Source organism: Hetaerina americana, unplaced genomic scaffold (assembly GCF_022747635.1).
Source record: "Hetaerina americana unplaced genomic scaffold, ioHetAmer1.1.p SCAF_106, whole genome shotgun sequence".
NCBI classification, from domain to species: Eukaryota; Metazoa; Arthropoda; class Insecta; order Odonata; family Calopterygidae; genus Hetaerina; species Hetaerina americana.
In genome coordinates this window covers 830952-852772 of record NW_027286137.1, presented here as the reverse complement: position 1 = coordinate 852772, position 21821 = coordinate 830952, and the positions used below count along the sequence as shown (strand labels likewise).

The 21821-nt window shown below is 34.9% G+C and overlaps 1 protein-coding gene across 2 annotated transcripts in view; it reads left to right on the top strand.

The window, feature by feature from the left end:
- LOC139700671 (E3 ubiquitin-protein ligase SHPRH) overlaps positions 1 to 15133 on the top strand; it is a 59827-nt gene extending 44694 nt beyond the window's left edge. For both annotated transcript variants that reach the window (XM_071599133.1, XM_071599132.1), the window contains 8 exons: positions 695 to 795; positions 1087 to 1281; positions 2920 to 3093; positions 3759 to 3942; positions 8075 to 8235; positions 8529 to 8636; positions 10343 to 10503; positions 12790 to 15133. In XM_071599133.1, coding sequence (XP_071455234.1) covers positions 695 to 795; positions 1087 to 1281; positions 2920 to 3093; positions 3759 to 3942; positions 8075 to 8235; positions 8529 to 8636; positions 10343 to 10503; positions 12790 to 13027 — 1322 coding nt within the window. In that variant the 3' untranslated portion in view covers positions 13028 to 15133. The remainder of the gene's footprint in view (positions 1 to 694; positions 796 to 1086; positions 1282 to 2919; positions 3094 to 3758; positions 3943 to 8074; positions 8236 to 8528; positions 8637 to 10342; positions 10504 to 12789) is intronic.
- Positions 15134 to 21821: the final 6688 nt, after the last annotated feature.

Sequence of the window (21821 nt, the reverse complement as noted above, 5' to 3'; positions counted from 1 at the left end):
GAACATTCATCAGCAATGATAAGGAAGCATGAAGATCTTAAATATTGTCTACAAAAGCAATGCGATTCACAGAAAAGTAACGGTGCTTGCATAGAAACACCCAGCTGATAGATCGACCTGTGACATTCTTCGTACATACCCCATGAGCCAATAGATCAGCCCACTGACACTAAAAAGGTTAAGGTAGAATTTGGGGGGACCCATGGGTTAATTGCCTCTACATATCTTAGCTTGCCTAACAAGATACCCATAATGTCTGCTGATCACAATAAGTTTAACTATACTTCTTACAACTTCCAAAAATAAGTATTTTATATTGCTTTTAAAATTAATTTTTTAGGACCTATTACACTTTACCTAGCAAAACATGTGAATGATTGAGATTTTAACCCCAGAACCCAAATAATGTGCCATAGTTTTTTGAATTTAATGTAACCTATTCCTACCGTGGAAGTATATAAAGAGAGATATGCTGATAGATGAAGAGCATCAAGGAATATGTATTAATGCCGGGTCATTTTTTGTGTTTATGTTCTCCACAAAATGCACAAAAAACCTTAATAGGAGTGCACTTACATTTAAAAACTTTCATAATAAATGAGCTAAAGTTTTCTCAAGTATTCCCATTTCTGAAATTATTGATCTATTTTGTTTTCTTTATTTCCAACATTAATATTGATATCTTTTATTACAGTAATTCTTGGGTTTGCTAAATCAAGGAAACTTGATCGAGAACTGATAGAGCATGGTAACAATCAAATCAAACTAATGGAAGCTCTGAAAAAGGAATACAAGGTAAAACAAAAAGATGCTTTTCTTTACCAAATGAAGATGTTTTGTATTGAACACTCTTGCAAAGAAAGTGATATGTATTCATGAAATGATGACGATTTGGTTTCATTGTAGTGCCAAAAAGTTAGACATTTCAAAAACTGTCACCCTGAAGGCTTTTATTTAATTTATATAAGTAAATATCATAGAATTTAATAATGTTCATTTAATACATAATTTATTGACCTTTTAAGCAATGTTTACATTTTAAATTCAGAATCATATTGTAATCATGTGAAACTTTTATTTTGACAGTATTTGAGAATATTGTGGCGTCAGCTAAATGACCAGGTTTCTGCCATTGATGAACTGGATATGGCTAAACTACGATTAGGATTAAAGGAGAGTAAAGAAATCTGTGAAGTTAAAAAGAAAAAGAACACAATGAAAGGCCTGAGCAACAAACCTGAGGCTAAGGTGGAATCCATTCACCTTCTTGGGCAGCATGAGGTCAGTCTCCTTGGAACTATGACATTTTGAATGTTATTTCTCTCTCTTATATGAAAGAATTAGGGAAACAGGAAAAAATTAAAGTTTTGATTAGAGTATTAAAATCTGCTATATAAAAAAATGCTACATAAATAGAACAACTATGTTGTGCAGTTGCCATGGTATCTTGATATAGTGAGTATAGCATGTAACAAGAACCCTAGAATAATAATTGAAGATAGCAAGGCAATAGATATTCCACTGACAATGGTAATTCAATATTATGAGTGGTTCCGGATTGTGTAAGCATTAATATTTTAAAAAGTTCATGCTCATTTTATGGCACTTATTTTGCATTGTTTCTACCTGCTTGGTTATAATTCCTGAGCATACATGCTTTTTGTGTCTTAAATTTTTGCCATGGGACTTTGCTGCAGTCATTTCATCATTGAATTGCTCATAAATGGACTCAGAAAAAAATCTGGACAAACAGAGACACCACCAATAAACAAAACAAAACCAAACCTGCAACAACCAAAGTCGTCTCAACCCTCTTTTTGGTTTTGTGTGCAAAGATAAACAATAGTATATTGTTTGAACACCAGCTGGCTTAGCAGAGTAAGCTCAGCCATGACTGTTGATATTTTATGTATTAGATACAATGAAATCGCTGCAAAACTAAAAATAATTATTTCCTGTTTATTTTGTTATAAGCATAATTTTAGCAAACTCATTATTTATAATAATATGAATATTATTTTATTGGTTGATTTTGGTGAATGCACTAGTTAAATACCAGGAATGTGGATAGCTAGAGATTGTGTATCATGCCTGGAAACAGGTTGAGACAATTATTTGTCAAATTTTGAACTTAATTTTTAAAATTATACATTTTATAGTGTCATAGGACATGGCATATGTTGCCATCTTATCAAGTATGGAATTTCCTTCTAACTCTATTTTTTTAATGCATCAATACTAAAAAGTATATGGAATCATTCCAAGTGCACCAGTCGATTTCTTTCCCAAAAAAATGGATAAAATACTTGAGAAAGTCATCGAGAAAAATAATAAAATTATCATTCCTGGGGAGCTGAATATAGATGTGTCAAAAGATAACAGCTATAGTCAGAAGCTAAAAGAAATACTTCTCTGCTATAGTGTTCTGCTAACTATTTATACCCTAACCAGGGAGTCATCTCACTAAACAACTGTTATTGACAACATAGCTACCAATCTAGCCAAGCATAACTTCAAATCTCTCGTTTTAGAAACTGCTATCTCAGGCTATCATGCACAAATTATTGAATTTAGCCCACACACTTTAACAGATAGAAGTGAGGTAAACACAGATACAGTGTACACACCTATATACTCACAGGAAAATATGAATTTATTTAAATGGGAGTTGAAGAGCGTTGACTGGGTTAATTAATGTACCTGAAAATTTGAATTAATATTTAACAAAACCCATACAATTATGTATTGTTCTATGTTGAATAAATCTATCCATCTATATCCCAGCTACATATGTCAGTTTTGAATAAACTATTATCTTACATGTAAAAAATGAACTCTCACTTTTTGTTTCTTGATGATGATATTTGTTCTAATTGAGGTCAACCATGTGCTTAATTTATGATATTGCAATTTTTTCAGCTGGAACCATATGCAGCTCGCTTATCTGTGGAACTTGCTGGAGGAAGCTGTGATCTGAGAAAGCGGATGGGTCAACTTTTCTACCTGCAGAATCTTGAGAAAGCAAACAGTGGTAGGCACGGTGGTGTCAATCCAGACCCATGTCCAATTTGTCATAAAGTACTTGGAGAAAAGGTTAGTTTTCACCCAATATGTATGTGCATTTTCAGTATATGAAAGGCTAGTGGTTAATTATCCTTAAATATCAAAGGCCTTAGTATAACAGGTGAAGTCCAATTAGTCTATCCCTGAAGCCTTAACAGATTCCATTGGGACAAAGTAATAAGTGCACCTGAAGGGGAAAATTATTTTCATGGACAATCTTTTCGTAGCATTTTAAGACAAAGAAATTTGAGCCTTTTCAGGATCCAAAAAATCAAATTACACAATATATCGGCCGGTTAATTTATATGATAAAATAAAGAACTTTAGGATAGTACAGCTCTTCATTCAGTTATCCTCTCGTTATGGTCTAATGGTACCCAAGGAAGTTTGGATATTGATGCTTGGCTAGCAAAATGGTTATTAGTGATGAACTATCTGAATGGTAATCATACTTATTGTTAGTGGCCAAAATATTAGGCACTTGTTCATTGACCATATGGCCTTTTCTCTCTCAATTAAATTAAATAGTAAATATGTTGTCATAGCAAAAGGGACCTTATTTGAAGCTTTATTATATTTAAAATTTTGTCTTTCAAAGGGTGTACGTATTCATTTTTACATATTTGGAATGATACAGTAATTACTTGGTTAATTTTGTTTCTCAATAATATTGGTTGAACATTCCTTTATTTTAGTGGAGTGTTCTTCATTGTGGGCATTGCTACTGTACTGAGTGTATTAAGGTTGTAATTACACAATATTGTTCTCGTGGTGGAACAATAAAATGTGCTGTTTGTCGAGAAGCTACTCATCAGTCTGAAGTCTCGTATGTTGATACAAGTGGTGGACCTCCTGGTGAAATGTGTGAAGAAGATAAAGGTGAGTTGATGACTTTGATTTTCAGTGATGTAATCTAATGATACTTTCCCACCTGGTTTCTGTTGTGAGCAGCTGCACTAGTGATAGTACCCTTTTCAGGTATTATCAAACCCGATGAAAGAAGACACTTTGCTTTTCCTCATAGAATTTTTTTATTATGACCTAGGTTTTGTTACAGGGTAACATCTTCAGGTCCTGAAGATGTTATATGCTGTAATGAATTCTAGGTCGTAATTAAAAAGAAATTCTCTGTGGAAGAGCAAAGTGTCTTCTTTCATCATGAAAGATTTCCACCAAGTTATGCCTGAAACTGTGTCATTTATCATCACAAAACAGCTTGACAAAAATTTAGTGTTTTATACAAAGAAATTTAATAATGTAAATAGATAGGGTAGATTTTAAGAATTTTCAGTTATTACCTGAAGCAGTTTAAGCTAAGTTTGAACCATCTACTTTAAAATCATTTTGCCTATAAATAAATGAAAGGACTAACTTTGTAGTTCCACACGAAAACGATTTATTCACACGACCCGGGTTTCGAAGTAAAACTTCATCATCAGGTGAGCTCTCTACATTTGCAGCCCTTCTTATATATACAGCCAGGGCGGGGGTGGGGTGGAGATAATCAGGAAGGTTTGGGAGGGGTAAAGTCAGGATTGGTTTGCGTGCTGGAGGGGAGGGCAGTTTGGCGTCCCCTCCGCGATATTGATGGAATGTGGAGCGGGAGGGAGAAGTCTACATTGTAGAGCTCTCGTGAGTCAGGGGATTAGAGAGGGTTGGATGAAGGGGATGGGGCGGTGTCATCGGCCATCGTGAGGATTGGGACTTAACATAAAGTTACGCCAGAAACCATTAATCATTTTGCCTGTTAAGGCAGCATTTTCCTCAAGTTATGGTGAATATAATCCAGAACAGTGGAGAAAAAAATTCTGGTGGGAATGTGAGTGACTTATTGCCAAAATTCATAATTTTGGCAATGACACTTTATAAATACTAATCTTTTATTTTATTAATATAAAAACTTTTCAAGCAGAGCTCGAATGCTTGCTATAATAATTTTAACATTAATATCAATTACCTTAACTAATGAATTAACTTCAAGTCCATTGAATATCTCAGTGTGAGACCTAATGAGGAATTAGATGGACACCCTGTCATGGTATTGTTATATTTTGTTGACTGAATAGGCTGTAAATCTGAGGAAATAGTAATATAATATGAGAAGATGTATTTGTAATTTTTGTTTTGAGCTTGTCCTTACGTGTTATACAATAAGTCAGAGAGTTAATTTTAATTTTCGTTGCAAGTTCCTTCTATGCATGTCCACTTGTCGCAGAACTTCCAGCAAATTCTTTTTCAATAGTCTTTCTTTCAACTTTTTAAACCACATAAAACAACGATAAAGTGAAATAATGTGCTAATATAGTCTTATTCTGCATCTGTCTTGCTATGTCAACTGTTACTAAGAAATGACACTCCCATTGGACAAACATTTCATGAAATTCAGCTATACATGCTGGCAACTCAGTTCTCTGTTCAACATTAGAAAATTGATTTAAATGCACCTTCCTTTACTTTCATTTATATCCTTAACCATGTACATGTAATAGTTTTATATTTGTGTTTTTGTGGATACACTGTATCAGTATATGACATATGGTTACAAACCATAACCACAGTAATCAACCCAACCTAACCATTCAGGGTTAGGGGTTCAATTGTGAAAAACTTGTAGCTTGTGTCCCACAAAAGTTCAGGTAACCAGAAAATCTCATTGTAATGAATTTCAGATGTGTTTGCATGAAAGGATCACTCAGGTGTGTAACTAGGGACTTCTTGATAAACATAGCAGTTTCAGGTTTAACTTTGTGAAATTCCTTCATTATGAGGGTAAAAAGAAACTTAACATTTCCACCAAAAGATTTAATATTTCATGGCCATGGTCTCGATGCTACACATCATCGAAACCATGGTCATGAAATATTAAATCTTTTGCTGGAAATGTTAAGTTCCTTGTTACCCTCATAGGGACCTCTTGTTCAATAGCTGAGCTCTCCTCCCACTAGGCTACCATGTCACCTCTTAACCTTTTGCACTCGGATGTCGAGTGTGACTCGACACGGTTAGCAACGGCAGCAGCTCGTATGTCGAGCCACACTCGACACGGAGTTTCACCACGAGGGGAATTGGGATTTTTGTCTATTTTTCCAATAACTTTTCTTGTAATCATCTGCATGAAAGGAAAAGGAAAGTTAAAGCTTAATTAATAGCATGGCTTGTTTTATTAATGAATAGTATCGACCCATTATGTTGTCGTCGACATAAAAGCCGTCTTCCAAAGGATGCCACCACCTACGCAGATGTTTTTTGTTATCTATTTACTGCGTTGTAAGTTCTTTTTCATTTGTATTGTTTGCTTTTCATTACTTGGAAGTCAGCTAAATGTAAAGCAATGTCTTTAGAGATTATCGATGCCTGAAAAAAGATCGCCAGAATGTAAAGTTACCTCAGTCAGCTGATCCTTAGTTCATTGCTTTCTAGTTTTGACTCTTTCATTTGATTTTCTTCCTATTGTCCGCTGTCTCATCAAACATTCTGCCTGTTCTTTTCCTATCTATTGCATAGTCAGGAATCTTGAGTAGGAGGGTCCAAGATATGATCTATTATATTCGTAGTAAAACACCAACCTTAGGCCTTTTCCTGGAGTCGTGCTTTATTGAGGTTGCATCATCCTCCTGTGGTAAAAAAACCTTCCTTATCTTAGTCTCTGAGGTTTACTTACGTTTCTAGAAGCATAACGCAGGTGTTTTCCCTAATGACAGAGGGTTCTCTTACAACAGATGCCTTCCCTTTGGACGAATGCTTTACCAGCTAGTAGTTGCTCATTCTGAACTATTTTCCCCTCCTCACGATGGATAAGTATTCCAAAGAATTAGAAAGCAGCTGTTTCATGAGGAAAACTAAAATGGTGGCGTAAATTGTTTTTCTGGGGGCTTCAGGTCAGTGTTGTAAATTAATTTATATTGTATGAAGAATGCCAGCAAAGAAAAAATGAAAAACTGATCTCGCATGTGAAATTTGTTAGGAAACTAGTACACAATCTCTTTGGAGAATTCCGAGATGGTGCACAAACGTCCAGGGTTAGATTACCATCCACAAACATAGAGCAACGTTTAGATGGAAAACTCCATATAATCACACCTCACCCTAACAAAAAACATGAAGATTGTGCGGTTTGCTCTGACTGAAAAATCAAAGGAGGAAGAAGAGAGACGATATATATCTGTGAGACGTGTGAATGTAAACCAGGTCTTCATGTTGGTGAATGCTTCCAAAAGTATCATACCATGAAAAATTATAGTTTAAATTATGGTTTATCAATAAAGTTATCAATAATTATGTCAAAAAATCCAAATAAAAAAGTTTGTATGAAAAGAAACTCCAGTTTTTCATTCTAGTGCCATGCTTAGCTAATTTGGGGTATTTAAAAAATTGGATCCCGAGTAGACTAAGGCAATCGAGAAAAAAGCACCCGAGTGCAAAGGGTTAAGGAAGGCAAAAGGAAAAATTTTTGCCATCCTGGTTGATGTAGTTCTGCTAATTGTTTCACTTTATTGTTAGTACTGGTGTGATAAAATGTGGTTTGCCAGTTTTCAGTTGGTGAGGAGAGTAAAATAAAGTGTTGAGTATGTACACAATGAGTCATAATGAAAAAATAAAATGTGGAAGTAGTGTAAAAGCGATTGCAGTGGAAAAAATGTCTCCTCACTTTTAAGTGTTAGCAACACACTGAAATGGTATTGTAAAATAAAAAAAATGGATCATTTTTTAGGAATTTAGGATAAGTTAACTCAAATTTACAAAGCATTCACCAAATATATATTTGAAACTTCCTTAAAGCAGAAAAAGAAACCTTCTGCTCTCTATTTATGCTCTATTTCTCTATACAGTTGTATTTTTCAAATAGTTCGTTAAAATTGCTGACTTGAAATATGGGTGACTCTAATTTTCTTTAGATATAATAACTGAAAGCTATTTAATCTCTTCAGCTTAAGTTATCTATCTATATATTATTAGTTTATAAACTATATCAATTCCAAAATATGTATAATTAATCAAGTTGGATTTACAGGTGACAAATGTGATAACGATGAGGAAGAAGATTCTAAGAAAACTGTTAGGAAATTGTATGAAGTGAAGGGAAGCCATTCAACAAAAGTGGAAGCTGTTGTAAGAACTTTGCTTTCTTTAGTCGACCAAGACCCTGAAGTAAAAGCTCTGGTATTCTCTTCAGTAAGTAAAAATCAATGACGTTGAAGAATGTTATGGTGATGCATGTCAGTACATAATATTCAAATAAAATTTTTAAAAGTTGTAAGTTTTATAAGAGAAACTTTGGGGGGTGTATGATGGGATGGATTATTAAAGTGGTTGTCTTCTTAATAAACACAAAAATGTAATTGGGAAGCCAACTCCAAAATTATTTGGAGTCAAGTTTAATCATTTGGTTTGGTTTTACAATTTTGTTACTCAACTTAATGAAATTTCATTGTGATTGCTGTTGTATAATACATTGTATTTTTCAGTTCACCAACATCCTGGAAATAATTGGAAAGGCATTATTTCAAAATGATATTAAATTTTCACATATTAAGACTTCTTCACAATTCCAAAAAAGTATTGATCTATTCAAGGTGAGTACATGTTTGATCAAGGTACAATTATATTAGCTAATGTTTACAAGGTTTGTTTAAAAAGTATGGGTAAACGTTTTGGGAAAAATAGATTTATTTCAGATATGGAAAAATTCTTCTAAGTACGTCCCTTAAGCATCGACACACTTTTGCCAATATCTTTTCTATGACTTGAAGACTCACTTTTAGGTGGATTCCAAAAGTTCCTAAAGGATGCGCATACAACCTTCTTTAATGGCACTTGGGGTCCCATGGTGTTGTCATTTGAGGTAGAATTTTACTTTTGGGAATAGGAAATAGTCTGCTGGTACCAAGTCAGGACTGCAATGGGGTTAGGGAATCTTTGTGTCGTGTTGCAGAAGGTCTTCGCAAGCAGACACTCAACTTTGCTTTTGGTTGTCTGTCAAGACATTTGGGAGGAGTTTAGTGCAGATCTTTCACATCGCCAAATTTTCAGTGATAATGGTGTGCACTGTCATCTTATCAATTCAAATACGATCTGCGATCATGCAGACACTTAACCAATGGTCTGAATTTAGCACTTCCCGTACATTTTGCATGTTGTCATCTGTTCTTGACATCTACAGCTGTTCACCTCATCCTCCACACTCTCAGCCATCTTTGAAGAGCTTGTGCCACTTAGAAGCTGCATTTGGTGACATGGTTTCATCCTTAAAAACTTGGCAGATCATGCCCAACATCTTTGTACCCAATTTCCCCAATCGTACACAAAATTTGATGTTGTACCACTCTTCAATTGTTTGCTACATTTTGCTCTTGCACGGAGTCATTTGACAGGGTTCACTGGTCCACCAGATCTAGCCTGAACAAACTCTGGCAGCTGATTGGTACTTGGTGCATGTTGAAGGTCAGACCTCCCACCACCGGACCTGTGAGGTGCGAGCATGCTGCGACGTAAAGTCATGTCAGGAAAAAATTGTTTCCAATACTTTTTATGCCAACCTTGTACATCATTCACAAATATCTATGTCCTGAATGTCTATGATAGCCTTATTAATATTAATCTTCTTATTTGCATTACTTATGAAAATAGAGCGCAGGTACATATTTGAATCGATCATTAAAGCATTCTTTTCCTGATTTAATCTGTTGTATAATTTGCTGAAATAAATATTTAATATCATGGGCCTGATTCCTAAATTTATAAGGTTGTTTTATAATTTATTATTTTACAAACTTTTCTCTTAATGTATTTAATATCTCTCTGCCCTTCAATTTCATGTTGTTTCTGATGAGCATTTGATAAATACTCAATTACAGAGGAAAATTTTGTGCAACTCTAGTACATCTTTTTGAGGTTTATTCAATTCCTCTATTTAAAGCTTCTCCGCTGATGAAGATCTATCAGTCTAAATATCATAAATTCCAAAATAGACATTTCAAAACTTGTAAGCATTACCTGATTGTTTATTTCTGGTTATTAATAAAATTTGAGGCATTAGTTTCCTCATTATTCTAAGTGCTCTAAATGATATATTTCCAAGATGGTTCTAATTTTTTGTAGTACCTATATTATTGTTGCTACTTGAGAGTTCATCAATTCAGCTGCCTCCTCACTGAATTAACCTTTGTGAATCCCTGCCTTCGTCATGTCTCTGTCCAATGTCACCCTACTTCCAAAAAATCATTCTCCATATTCAAGTCATTTTCATAAATAATTAATTTTTTCCATATTTACAAAAAAGGACCAGGATCGCGATGTTACTGTTCTACTCCTTCCTGTTAATTCTGGATCTAAAGGTCTCAATTTAATTGAGGCTACACATGTGCTTTTGGTGGAACCAATTCTGAATGCCGCCAATGAACTTCAAGCCATCGGTAGAATTCATCGTATTGGACAGACAAGGTAATCTTTGGAGATTATCCTTTTTAAATGTTAAGCTTTCCTTGCTTTAAATTCTAGCAAAATGTAAAAACTATTTAGTTGACATTATTGTCTATATATTTATTTATAGAATTTTATTTATTAGGCTTGCATCAAATTGTAGTAAAAAAAACTATGGAATATGCATGACTTTTTAAGATTGAAAGCTCAATTAGTTGCAATCAGAGATTTCAAATGGAAAAAATTATTGAAATTTTTGAAGACATGCCTCATAAACTGTAATATTTCAGATTAAGATTTTTGAAGACTTTAAATGTTAGGAAACATCCTGTAATGCATGCAAACTTAGTTTTAATATCATTAAAGTAAGGTAATTATTTTTTATCTGTAAGGTATATAATAGAGTTTTGAATTTTTGTTTTTTTTATATTCTCTTTAACTTTATTAATGCATAAATCATATAAAAGCAATGCAAAGAAGAACTTGACTCTGTATATTTATCATTTAGCATGGGTTGGATTCATGAAAAAAGTCACATAAAGATGGTGAATGATTACATTGAATTACATTATAGCACATACTTCATTTTTGGGAAATGATATATTATTGGGAAAGCATTGAAAATATATTCAATAGCTGTATTTTAATTTCCAATACTGGAAAGCAATTTGTTATAGTTAGCTCTTCTGATTGGTTGTCTATCTACAAACTAAGGTAATCTATGAAAAAAGAGCTTTTTTATGGATACAAAGGAAAATGATATTTTTATGGACATCTCATGGATTAATGTAACTTCAAATCCATCTGTTTCTGAGGTAAAATAATAAAGCTTCCTTTCTGGATCCTCTATTGGCCCTTCAAGAATGGTAAACCCTGATTAGGTATTTATGAAAATACCTCATTTTCAATGATTGAATGGATGACCCAACTTTGACCATATTTTTTGCTAGCAAGGTTTTTTGAGGTTCTATATCTACATCTACATGATACCCCGCAAGCCACCGCAATGGCGTGTGGTGGGGGTGTTAGGTCACCACCCGAAACAAGGAACAATACCACGTGCAAAAGCAACACATACGAGGGTCATCCGGAAAGTAGTACCCGTTCGTGCCGCATGAAGTGCTGACGACGCGAGTAGCCGCTGGACGAGGTCAGATAGCTTCAGTGGCTTGTCTGCCTTCTCTGATCCAAGTTGCGTGACGCTAGTATTGCCTGTGTTGTTTCTGTGATTGTTTACAATGTTTAAAAAAATTGAGAACGCCGCCAGTTGTGAAGTGAGGGCAGTGATTAAATTCCTCAATGCAAGAAATGTTCGCCCATGTGATATTCATCGCCAATTAAAGGAGGTGTATGGAGACAATGTAATGGACGAGTCGTCTGTTCGGCGGTGGTGTCGCAACTTCAACATGGGGAGGGGGAACACACACGACGATGAGCGTTCGGAGAGACCGTCTGTCATTACAGACCAACTGGTGAGCTCAGTTGACGAATTCGTGAGGAACGATTGGCGCGTCACAATTGATGACATCTGTGAGCATTTTCCCAATGTTTCTCGAACAATTGTTCATGAAATTGTTAAACACCATCTGCATTATGCAAAAATTTGTGCAAGATGGGTCCCTCGCGTATCTCAATGAGCTGGCGGCGAAGGACTATGCAGCAGGAATACAGAAACTTGTCACACGTTATGACAAATGCCTTAATTTGCTTGGAGATTATGTTGAGAAGTAGTTTAAAGTATCCTCTTTCAAATAAAATTTTTTATGTTTGTTAATATTTACTTTTGTGTCTTTATTTCACGAACGGGTACTACTTTCCGGATGACCCTCGTACATGCTCAACTACACCTAGAGTGTCATACACATTCATACAAAAATCCCTTCATCCAGCACTCATGCAAACACATATACCATAAACCAACAAACAATTGCACCCGAGGATGCAGCATGAAATCTATCCTACAACATGCAATCCAGAATATGAAAAGTAAGAAGGCGAAATTCCACTACCATAATGTGGTTCAATGACACCTGCTTCCCAATTTGTATGGTCATATGTATCATTCATGCTGTTTCTCTTCAGGGTGAGAATAATAAAAAATATTAAATTTAGTTAGCAAATTGTTACATCATAGTTACCTATTTTTCCATGCTGTTCCGTTCATTTGTACTTCTTAGCCTCTGTAAGATTCATGCAGTGTATACATATAAACAATAGTCTTTGATGATAATAGTCAATTACAAGTCACAAGTATATGCCATTCTTGTCTCTTTTTATTTGATTAATTTCAATTAATTCCTATTCCAGGTCTACTGTAGTTCATCGCTTCTTAGTCCGGGATACCATTGAAGAGCGTATGCACAGTGTATTCCATGGAGGGCATCATAGACTGGTTAATGATGACTCCTCCACCGCTCCTGAAGTAACCATCGGGGATCTCCGTCTCATCTTTGAGTCAGTGGAATCAAAACAGGATAACAGTCCCCCATCAAGTATTTACCATTCAACTGCCAATTTAAGCGATGAAGTTGAGTTTATGGAATAGTTTTCTTTTAACAGAGTTTTATTTTTTTTAATGATGGCCCACATGCAACAGTGCATTTAATGAATCAGACATTTGATCTCGTATGCCTATACAGTATTTACCCCCAAGATATAAAATATGTACAAATAAAAATAATCTTTTGTATTCCAGTTTTCTAACACAAAATTTTGAATTGCTGTGGTGGTTCTTACTTGGTAATTTTAGTATAAATACATTTAACTCATAAAGAAAAAAAATTATAAGACACAGGGAAAGAAATGTCATGTGAAATATTTGGATTCATATTTGTATTTTTTTATTTTATATGTTAGACTCTGACCAATCACAGTGTTTTCTCATAGTTATTTGGATTGAATTACCTGTGTTTGGTAAGTAAAAGGGCCTATTGGCTAGAGAAAGTCTTGCAACTGTCAATAACTTGATAGCATTTCTCCTAAGATTTGATAATATCAGCTATCAACCTTTGATATCCAGTCTCATGCTGAAATGTTAATTTGTAATCAATATGGCATAGTTGGTGAAGTTAGGGCTGGCGTTACACTTTTAGGGATTCATATGTATCATAATATTTTAAATCTCCTGAAGCATTTGTGTTTGATGGAATGCTGCACTCTTCATGACCCTTACTTCACTCATGGTCCCCTTGTCATAATTTTTTTTGCTTGGTTTATCATGTACAAATCATTAACCAAATACCTTGTTCATTTTTTAATTTTATATGTTTACAATGATGATATGATACTTCATTTTCATGATATGGGGCAGAAAAACTTTATAAGGAGTCAATTTAATTTATTTACTAGTAAATTATAGCTTTATTGAAGAAAATTTCTGTTGAAACTTGTTGAGCCATGGTTAAATTCAGTTTGGATCAACAATTAAGTGGAATTATACCCTGTGCATTTGATTTTGACCACAGACCTGCATGGCTTGGCCTACTCATAAAAGTTTTGCAAATTATTTTGTACTATCATAACAAATAGTTATGTGAAGAAAGTAGTGATATGTTATTTAAATAATTAAATGAACTGCATTTGTCAAACATTGAAACTGAGAGAAAACCAGTCAATGTTCAACAGCATGAATTATTTCTGTGAATCAGGCCAATAAGAGAAATATTATTTATGGGCTCAATTGTGATACCATGTAAGTATTGAGGTTTTTTAGGTGTCAAAGGTATCAAGGTCCCATCTCTAGTTAGAATTCTACACTTTAAGTAGTTGAAGTTTCAGTTTAAACTCTAGGAGGATTGTAAATCTGTAAAATAATTTTTTATACATTATTTTCATTTAACTTTTTTGTTTAGCTTTCTATTGAAGAATTGCTTTGTAATGTCAAAGAATGTTTATTTTTTATTTGTAATAGCAAAACCTTGTCAGCCATCTGTTTTTTTGCTATTATTTACTATTGCTCATGTGTTTCAGTAAAATATTTCATCTGTATTGAGTGAATCATTGTCTTCGTAGTGAATTAAATATCATCTTCTTAGGAAATGGTTTCTACTGTCCAAAAACAAGAGTTCAAGTTTCATTGCCTTTGTGGGCATCTTTTTAAATTTAGTCATAGAGTTCAGCCATTATCTAGAACTAGAATCACACATGATGTTGATGTGATGAACCCATGGCTGTTTATAATATGTGTACTCTAGAAGGTTTTTCAGTGCAACATCACCTTGATACAAACCATAGTTTGAATTGGTGGTTGGTTTTTATCAAATTTTATTAATTAAAAATAGTGAAATAATGTATATTTTGCTGAAATTTCTTGTATATTTGTTAGAAAAATGTCACCTTAAAGCATTTTAAAAATATTTAGAGTGAGCAAAAATTTCTATACTTTGTAATTAATTAGCAACAGCAGAATGTGAAAAATAATCCTTCCAACATGCATACTGCCATGGATGAACCAGTTTTGAAGCTCAACCAAAAAACTTGAATAAACTCAAGGTATGAATTTAAATTTCCCTCATTTTTATCCACAATTAATAAGCTATAATTGTTAAACAATAAGTATAATCTGTGAATTGTCATGTATGGATTATTTCTTTGGTTCTTTAATTCATAAATGATGGTAATAATGATTTAAAGTATATTACTACTTTGTGAACTTGGTGTATGACTGGATGGGATTAATTTCCAATTTTCTCTAATATATAATGTATTTTTTAGCCTCTGGTAGATTTTATTCATCTATCACTTCTTCCAATGACAATCGCTAGTACAAATGTATCAATGGAAATTTCGTGTTGATATTCAAATTTTTATCTGGATTCATTTGTTTTAGCATGAGATAATGTTCTCAAGAGACATTCTTGAACTGAGAGGCAGAAAGAGTTGTCATACTGCTTAATTAGAGGCTATGCAACTTGAAAATTAGAAAAAAATCATTTAACTGCCTGGAAAAGGGGGATAATATTCTATAGTTTTTTTTAGAAATTCTGCTCTTGCTCTTTGGTTGATTCCTTTCGTAGAGCAGCACAGAATAATGCCAATGCAATAGAAGTTAAATGGGCAGTGTAGAAAACCACAAACTCACTCAATGAGCTGATTTTGGGGAATCGTATAGTAGGACCATAGATTAAAAAGTCTTTATTATGGAATACATCTGTGAAGGTGAGACTGATAGTCAGCCATTGTCCCTCTTTTATATTAGTTGAGTCAAAATTTTTCTGGCTACCAGCCAACTGCAGTTAATCAGCACTCTTTGACTTGACTCTTGACTTTTTGAATTTCAAATTTATCTCACCCCTCATACTGGAAAAGTCTTCTTCCTTTTTAGCTTTTACCATTTTCAAATGAGGTTGCTATATCTGGCCAAAATTCTCTATTTCTTTTAATTTTACATGTTACCTTTTTTATTTCCATCTCCTATCATTGACAAAGATACAGTTTTTATATGTAGGCACTACTTTTGATTCTTTTAATTGGGATGGGAAAATCCCTTGCATCAAAGATTCATTAATTCAAAATAAAAGGGGTGCTTTTATGGCTTCAAAACAATGATGAACAACTTCACTAGGAATTTATTCTGGGGCAGTACTAGATTTCTTTCAGAGTGTTGAGATTATAGGTTTTAGATTGGTTTCAGATCAGGGCTTGGCAAACATTGACAATGGTGCATTTGCAAAAAGCACATTAGCTTGAGAAGTGGTTGGGCAAGGAGCTGATATGTAGTGATTGTTGAATTTATAGCTAGAGATAAGTAGCTTATGGGGGTGTTACTTTTAGGATTACTAAGTTTTTGGAGAGCGAGGTGTGGATTTTTCTTACCTCTACAATCATTAATTATTTCCCTTACAGTTTTGGACTTATTATTGGAATTAGGTAACCTATTATCATCATAAGCTCTTTTAGTGGTAGAAATCAGCTTATGGTAGTGTTTTGAAATTTCTTTTAGAGTAACCTTTGTTCATGATTTTTTAGAACTTTTACTGGATATAGCATGTTTTTTAAGGATAGCTGATTGGTAATGGATATCATCAGTTAGCCTTGGCTTAAATTTTGTCCTCTGAAATATTTTCTGATATGTTATTGGAAAACACAATTCCAAATTATGTCTGAAAATTGAATCAAAGTAATTGAAGCCTTCGTCTACTGGCTTGGAGTCATGGACATTGTTCCAGTTTTGGGACTAGAAGGAGCAGAAGATGCTGCATATTTCCATGTGTGAAAGACCGCCTAAGGTAAGTTTTATCATTTAGGCTCTCCATTGTTAGGTCAATATCAATACTTAATTTCACCATACTATGGTCTGATACACCAAGGTCACCAACAGTTGTTACTACTTTTTCATGGTTGAGGTTAGTCAGCATAATCAATTAGGGTAGCGGATGTGGGAGTGACTCTAGTAGAATTATTATTAAAACATTCGATGCCGTAAGTTTTGAACAAATTCAGTAATTCGGATCTGTGAGGGGAGTCAACTAAGAGATTGAGGTCTCTGTTCAACACAAGTATCTGGTTGTTTGCACATAAGGAACAAAAGAGTTGGTTCAGTTTTTTAATAAGTGCATGAAAATCCCCAGTTGGTGATCGATAGATGGAGATGAGCACGAGTCACCTCACTGGAGTTTCATGGAAACACACTGCATATTCTGAAATTAAAATTAAACCACTTGGCTTTTCCACATAGAAACATTTCTATTTGGAAAAGCCAAGTGGTCTATTTTCAATATGAAGATTTTCCACCAAGTGACACCAGAAACTTTTATTTACCCTGCACATTTAAAAGTTTTTTCTTCCTTCAGAGGCACGTCAATTGAGTTAATATTCCAGCAGGTTTACTTTGTTCCTGTGGAACTGAATATTAATTTGAGCAATGGTAAAAGGCTGCCTAATTTTGACTAACCCTTGAATTGAATACATTGTTTTTATTTGCTGTATTTTCATGAACAGCACACCATTACAGAATTACCTAATTCAAAATGGAAAATCGATTGTAAATACAATTAGCTGTCAACTTAAAAATGAGGCAATTTAATAATATAATGCAGAATAGAGATGAAAACTGAAGCGGTTATCTTTATTCTACATTTCATTTTAACAGCCACAGATACATTCTTAAATTATTTATTCTTAGAAATATCTAATTTTCAGTGTGAAAATCTTGTTCACATGAATCAAATTCTAATAAATAATATTGTTGTCAGCAAAATGGAGTCTAGTGTTCCTGCAGTTGGGACTCGCACAAGGTTCCCTTTCTGTCTAACTTATTCTCACTGTAATAAGGTATTGTTTGGTGGGTTTTCTATCAGAAATCAGAGAAAACTGGTGTATTTTAACTAATCGAGCATAACTATTTGGAATTTACATAGCATATTTAAATGAAATTATTAACTATTTTATTCCACACACTGTATTTTAAAATACACACCATGTTTAAGTGATGATGACTTTCAACGTCAAAACCTGGGTCATGTTTTGAAATAAAGTATGTGGAATTACATAGTCAATAATTTGATTTCATTTCAATATATCTAGAGTAAGATAAATAAAGTCAAACAAATTTGGGCTTCTATTGGCTATGTAAATTACTCTCCTCCTTTATGTCTGAAGGCTTTCATAGCTTTGTGTTAAATTTTGAACTCAATTCTTAAGGTCATTTTATAGTAATTTTTTCTTGTGCAAAAAGATTAAGGAGATGAGTACTTTTAGGTGAAAAGTGTTGAATGCAAAATAATGCTTGTGTATGATTTAACTTTTTTGGAGGCATGTTATTTGAGAATTCAAAGAGGAAAATGGTTTTAGGACATTGTGATTTGTTGTTTGCTCATTCTGTCCACTGCAAGTTGTGTCAGAATTTAGGGTTCGGGTGAGTATTTGCCTTCCTATATTTTCTATGGGTAGACAATATGCATTTTGCCCATGCTTTGCTTCAAATCCATGACACCATTTTGCATAATCAATCTTGACGGAGGAACTGTATCTAATCATTGTATTATTCATTTTGGCATCCTTTCAAATTCATTTTTATGTGTAGCTTTGTTTGTGATGATCATTATAACCATTATGTGAAATTTTTGCAGCCCATTTCTACGTACAATATTTTTGTTTTTCTTGCCTACTATTTGCACTTTTTTATCTTATGAACTTAGCCATAGGGAAATTTAAGATAGCATTTTAAACTAAATGGGTGATGTTTATTTTGTTTACTGAGCTACAGAAATAACTTGTTTTTCCTCTTCAAAGAATGAGGAAGAATCCCATGATGTTAGCAGGCAGTGGAAAATATACAGAAATATTAGTAGTAGTTTTAGGGGAGGCGACCTACAGCGGAGGTCATTTACACTATTAGTGATGAATGGGAAGGAGGAAGGGTGGAGAAAAACCTGACATCGGCATTAGCCTTCTATTAACAAAAGATGCCAAGGAGTCTATAGTTTAATATCCCATCCGATGCATGGCGTACTCACTTGAAGTGCTCTCTGCAAAGCACCTCAAGTAGGGATCAGGATACCACTGAAAAATATCTGTCATCTCCAGGATTCGAACCCAGGCCTTCTTGGTGGGAATCTAGTACCTTAGCCACCGCAAAATCCCAATCCCCATTTACAGAAATGTTTGGAATTTGTTGGTGACTTTGGAGTATCCATGCTTGTATTTATATACCTTTGTCCAGCCATCTCCGACTTTGCTGTTCCTTATAAATAACTATCTGTAAAATTGCATTTCCGAGTGCCTATTTTGGCTTCTTGTAAAGGGAAATTCGAGCAAAATTCCTCCACTCCAAGTTTATTGCAATTAGATACCTATCATCTTATCAGCTTTGAAAGCTTGATTTTTCCATTAAAATGTCATTAATTCATTTTAACTTGAAGAGGTTTGTAAGAATGGTTTAGAGAAATATCCAACATATACCAGGTCTGTTCAAAAAGTGTCGCAAATTTTGTGTTTTTTTCAAAAATTATTTATTTATTTATGAATATCTATTTTTTCCCCTTCGAAGTAATCCCTGTTAGATATTATACACTTGTGCCAACGTTTTTTCCAATCCTCGAAGCGCTTCAAAAAATCATTTTTTGTGATCTTGTCCAGCTTCTCCTTCAATGCAGTCTTTATTTCGTCAATCGTAGTGTAGCGTTGTCCTTTCAATGGCCCCTTCAGTTTCGGGAACAAGAACAAGTCACTGGGGGCCAGATCTGGGGAATACGGTGGCTGCTGCATCATTAGTGTGTTGTTTTTGGCCAATAATTCGGGCACAAGCAATGATGTGTGAGCAGGGGCATTGTCATGATGAAAAATCCAATTTTTGTTCTTCCACAAATCTGGGCGTTTGTGGCAGATTGCTTTGTGCAAATTGCGCATAACTTGCAGGTAATCGTTCTACCCTGTGCCAACAATTGAAGAAAACTGTAAGCAAAACTTTCACATTCGACCAAACTTGGCGTGCTTTTCTCGGTCTTGGTTCATGCTGCAGCTTCTATTAGGATAATTGAGCTTTAGTTTCCGCATTATAACCATAAACCTATGATTCATCTCTAGTTATGACCCTTAGGAGCAAATGTGAGTCCAACCTGTCTGGGTTGAGTGAATCCAAAAAGTGAGTTTCTCTCATGAAACCCATCTCTTTGCCTACCATTCCCAGTACTTCCTGATTTGTTTTCTTCTCAGTCCATTTCACCTTCTCCATTCTTCTCCAAACCCACATTTTAAAAGCCTCCAGTCTACATATATCTTACTGCTTCAATGACAACATTTCCGCACCGTACATAGCTGCGCTCCATAGCAAAGTTTTGACGAGTCTTTTCTTAATATCCTTACTTAACATCCCTCTCATCAACTCCCTCCTCCTTGTGAAAGCCTCTTTGCCTGGTGTAATTCTCCGTAGGTCTCAACTACTTTGACCATGTTGGTCCAAAATGCTTCTGAGATACTTAACTGTTCTCCCTGCTCTAGTTTTTGCCCTCTTATTTTAATGTTTAGCTTAGCCTTTTTCTTTCTGGAAAATCGCATTACCTTTGTTTTATTAATATTGATTCTCATCCCATACCTGTCGCACTGAATTTCCAATTCACTAAGCAAGGCTTGCAACCCCTTGGTCGACTGACAAACTAAAGCTTGATCATCAGCGAACATAACTGATTTTACGAAATCCCTACCCACTTTCATTCCTACCTCCAGTTCTCCCCATGCCTCTTTAATCATTTCCTCTACATACAGGTTGAACAGCAATGGTGATAATGGGCAACCCTGCCTTACACCTCTTCCTTGCACTGCCCATCCGGACTCCCCGTTCCCCACGCACACCTGAGCAATCTGAGACATGTACAGGTTGCGGATTAGCCTCCTTTCCCTCCAATCTATTCCTATTTTCTGCAATATACTCATTAGTTTTTCCCAATTCACTCTACCAAATGCTTTTTCGAAATCTACAAAACAGTCAAATACGTCCAGATTATATTCTATATTCCTCTCGATCAGTGATCTCATTACTGCAATGGCATCACACATACCTCTCCCCTTTCTAAAGTCAAACTGATCATCCCCTTAGTAATCACATGCCCTACTCTCTATCCTTTTTTTGTGATCCTTAGAACAACTTGAGATGCGTGGGATATCAAACTTATTGTTCTGTAGTCCTTATATAATGTAGCCTCTATCTTTTTTGGAATAGAAACTAACACTGATCTCACAAAGTCTTCCGGCCAGATTCCATCCTCATCTATACTACGAGGGTCATCCGGAAAGTAGTACCCGTTCGTGAAATAAAAAGACAAAAGTAAATATTAACAAACATAAAAAATTTTATTTGAAAGAGGATACTTTAAACTACTTCTCAACATAATCTCCAAGCAAATTAAGGCATTTGTCATAACGTGTGACAAGTTTCTGTATTCCTGCTGCATAGTCCTTCGCCGCCAGCTCATTGAGATACGCGAGGGACCCATCTTGCACAAATTTTTGCATAATGCAGATGGTGTTTAACAATTTCATGAACAATTGTTCGAGAAACATTGGGAAAATGCTCACAGATGTCATCAATTGTGACGCGCCAATCGTTCCTCACGAATTCGTCAACTGAGCTCACCAGTTGGTCTGTAATGACAGACGGTCTCCCCGAACGCTCATCGTCGTGTGTGTTCCCCCTCCCCATGTTGAAGTTGCGACACCACCGCCGAACAGACGACTCGTCCATTACATTGTCTCCATACACCTCCTTTAATTGGCGATGAATATCACATGGGCGAACGTTTCTTGCATTGAGGAATTTAATCACTGCCCTCACTTCACAACTGGCGGCGTTCTCAATTTTTTTAAACAATCACAGAAACAACACAGGCAATGCTAGCGTCACG